The 3,545-nt window shown below is 38.2% G+C and overlaps 1 protein-coding gene across 1 annotated transcript in view; it reads left to right on the forward strand.

Moving 5' to 3' along the window:
- LOC104168236 (AF4/FMR2 family member 2-like) overlaps nt 1–1,420 on the forward strand; it is a gene marked incomplete at both ends in the record, with an annotated part of 13,076 nt that extends 11,656 nt beyond the window's left edge. Inside the window, one exon of the mRNA XM_009708761.1 lies at nt 1,371–1,420. Within this exon, the coding sequence (XP_009707063.1) occupies nt 1,371–1,420 (50 nt within the window). The remainder of the gene's footprint in view (nt 1–1,370) is intronic.
- Between the last annotated feature and the right edge of the window lie 2,125 nt (nt 1,421–3,545).

The raw sequence follows: 3,545 nt of genomic DNA on the forward strand, positions 1-3,545 counted from the left end.
CACTTTACTTTCTCTAGCTGTGCAAATAGGTACAATGAAGAACATACTACTACTCCCAGCATAAGACCATTTTACTGCATCCACACAGAGAAAATGTCTTTTAATGAAAATAAGAGAAAAAAAATTAAAACATAATAAAATAGACAAATCAGGAATGCTGGTTTTAGGCAGCCAGTTGAAGCTGAATGTTTCAGCTAATATTACTCTCTGTGTGCTATGGGCACTGTAACTCATTTGCTAGAAGTAGTGTTTGAGTGTATGCAGATTATATGTTCCAGATCTTTTTGCAGTAAAGGCATAGGAGGGGAAAAGAAAAGAATGGGAGCTATTAACTACATATTAGTTTTGTATTGCTGCACAATTTTCTCTGTGTTCACTAGCGAGGATCTGTAATACAAATGAAATAGATTAACTATTTGAATAGAGTTGTTATTCAAAATTTTGGACAATTTTAACTGTGAAATGCAGCCTACTGTTTACAGCAGAGCTGGAGAGGAATGTTTTGGCAGAATTTTTTTCATATTTTTCCTCACAAATGCCACTTTGTCCAAATTGAAACCATTTGTGGACAAAACTGGTTCTGATTAATTTCCAACTAAAAGTTTCAAATTTATATTTTTGACATTTCAAAACAGAAAATAACCATTTAATCATAAAAGTAGTTTTGAAATCTAGAGACAACTTGGACTAAAATATAACTAAAGTGATAAATTTTTAAAATTTAAATCAAACTTTTTTAAGCTTAACAAAAGTGGCATCCTTTGATGCATTTCACCTAGAAGTCTGAGGAAGATTTTTATCTGCACTACACAGACATGAAAGGCAGAATTAGTAAGAAGCTAAAGAAAGTCAATTTGTGCAAATAAAATACATAAAAACACAAGGCGTTACATAAAAACAAAGGCATTCAAGCAAATCCTTACTAGAAGTTTTATTTCTCCTGCTATCTGAATCCCAAGCTATCTTCCCTAGCAACTTGGGAGGGATTAATTTCATTAAGGTATCAACCCAAATTCTTTTTGTTTCTTATTAAAAGATTGCAGGTCCCTCTAAAGATAAAAAGTCATTTGCACCCTGAAGAACTTGCTTTGTAGAATATGTTTCAGTGGTAATTAAACCACTTCTTTGTGAACTACATCTGCTTTTACTGGAACTTTACTGTATTCCCTCTTTCATCAAGTGACTTTCAAGCTTACTGGTTGGAACCTACCAACCATCCACCAGCCATTTCATGATGGGACTGATGTGTAGAGCTATTCAGCTACATGCACTGCAGCTCTTGCCACAAAAACAGGGAGTGTTGAGCTTTGTGTCATCGGTATTCATGTATTTGCGTCACCTTTATTTACATTGTGGTTTTGTACTTACAGAACTCTTCAAAAGCCTCACAGGCCCCCTCACCTTGGGGCGGCAATGGAAAGTGAGTATTTTCTTCTGAGTACTTCTGTCTGGGAATAAGTGGTTCCAAGAGGGGGAAAATGTTTTGGTGCCTCTGAAGGCAAAGGACAGGCCATGAGTCAGTGGTTTGGGAGCCAGGGCTATGTTTCAAATGTGTAGCAGGTAGAAAATGTTCTTCTGGGCCACAGAATTGATCTTACAGCTGCTTTGGGTTTGTGGGGGTGAGGGGCTCCCACCAGGCTAAATCCAGTATCCATGTGAGTGGGTAGGAAGGAAGAGCTGAAACACACTTTCATCTTTGTGTAAAGCCCCCTTAAGTCTCAAATCAGCTGTGGTGGGTCTGTGCTGAATTCTTTGAGTTTGCTTCTCAAGCCAAATGAAGGCCATAAAAATATCTGTTAATTAGCTAGCAAGTACCATGTCATTTCAGGAAACCAAAGTAAAGTTAACCTTCATTGCAATGATTTTTCAATGATTCGTTCCGTAATGAAAGACCAATGAATATTTCATTGATATATGGTAAGTGCTGTTTAATAAAACTGAAAGCATAATAGTGGTGAAAATGTGAAATCATTTAGTCAACCAATTATTAGTGGCTTTATACGAACGTTAAAACACCCTCGCCTCAGATATGAAGTCAGGGTAATGCAGTTGTGATCTACTGTTCAGTGAAGGTGCATTGCTGCTGCAACCTTGCCTTTGTCTTGCAATGTGTATTGCCACCTGACACACATTTCTCCTGCTCCTTTCTTCTGACCACGCATACAGATACAGGTAAAACAAAGGAGAAGGACTTTACCTTTCTTTCCTTCTCTTTTTGAGTAGACTGAATTCTAGGTGAAAATGATTATTGTTAATGGTCTGTTTCTGGTGGTTCATAAGAAAAGACTATTAGACACTCCAAGGAAGCAAAGTAGTAAAACTGTAGAAGGGGTTGAAGTTTAGCACCCGAAGAACTGAAGTTTTCAAACAGATTTTGTTCTGAATCAGTGCAAAACCAAAAATTGCAACATTTTGCTTAAAGGAAAATATTGTCTTAGATAATTCAAAATATTTTGAGATGTGTATATATACACACACCCCCTCAAATACACAAAATTATTTTGAATGTGTATGTATATAGATATTGAAGTATAGATTATAACACAAACTAAAGTGATGAAATAAAAAATCACTTCAAATAAAAACTGCAAATATATTTTATCGTTCAAAAAGCAACTACCAAATTAAATTATTCAATATGTGCCAGTTTTTCAAGGCATTTAAATGTCAGTGAAGCCTTGTATTGCAATAAAAATACAGTAAGGTTTACATAAAGTTTTAGTGCTGAGATAGACCACTGGAGCATTACACCTCTTTTGTTCCTTAAGAAGTGGCTTATACCTAAAAATTTCATGGAGCAGAAGTTATTCTTTTATTCCTGTCCTGTAATAGACCCCTATCAAGTGTGTGCTCTGCAGGTGATGACATCTCCCTTGCTATTTAGAGGAGCTGATTAGGTGCCCAGGATTTAGAATCAGTGGGTTTTGACTGCAGGGGAAAATTCTTGTCCAGCCACAAGGTAGGCAGCAGAAACCCAGCATTCAGGTCAGCATCATTTCTCACATAACACCCAGCTGATCGGTCTCTTCCCACTAACTTTGGAGATAAGGAAGTAAAGCTCTGAAAGTGCACATCTCTGCCTTTTATTCAGAGAAGGAAGCACTTAACATGTAAGAATAACTGAATATGACAAGGCCTTGTTATAACAGCATTATTAAGACACCTGTGACCCAACACATAAAGTCCACAGTCCACACTCAGGTCTTCTATCCCCTCTGTCTGGAGTCTCAGAAGAAAAGCTCTCCAGCTGGCTCAGAGTTGCCATACATCTCAGGTGTCTCCTGGCAGTCCCAAGGATTGTCACAGGCCTGGTGCTGCCACTGGCCGCATGTGCTCTGCCTTCCCCAGGGCTACTCGCTCTACAGTTTCCTCTTGTTCCCTTGCAAATTTGTACCAGATGGGAAGAGAAGTTGCACACCACAGGGGGGAGCAAACACCATCAGAGTATGGCACCACTGGAGACGGATCAGCAGCCTGGTTCAGAATGGGGAGACAGCAGGGTATTCTTAAACCTTTTCTTGTACAAAGCAAAACTTATGCATCGC

Source organism: Cariama cristata, unplaced genomic scaffold, assembly GCF_000690535.1.
Source record: "Cariama cristata isolate BGI_N322 unplaced genomic scaffold, ASM69053v1 scaffold43690, whole genome shotgun sequence".
Lineage (NCBI taxonomy): Eukaryota > Metazoa > Chordata > Aves > Cariamiformes > Cariamidae > Cariama > Cariama cristata.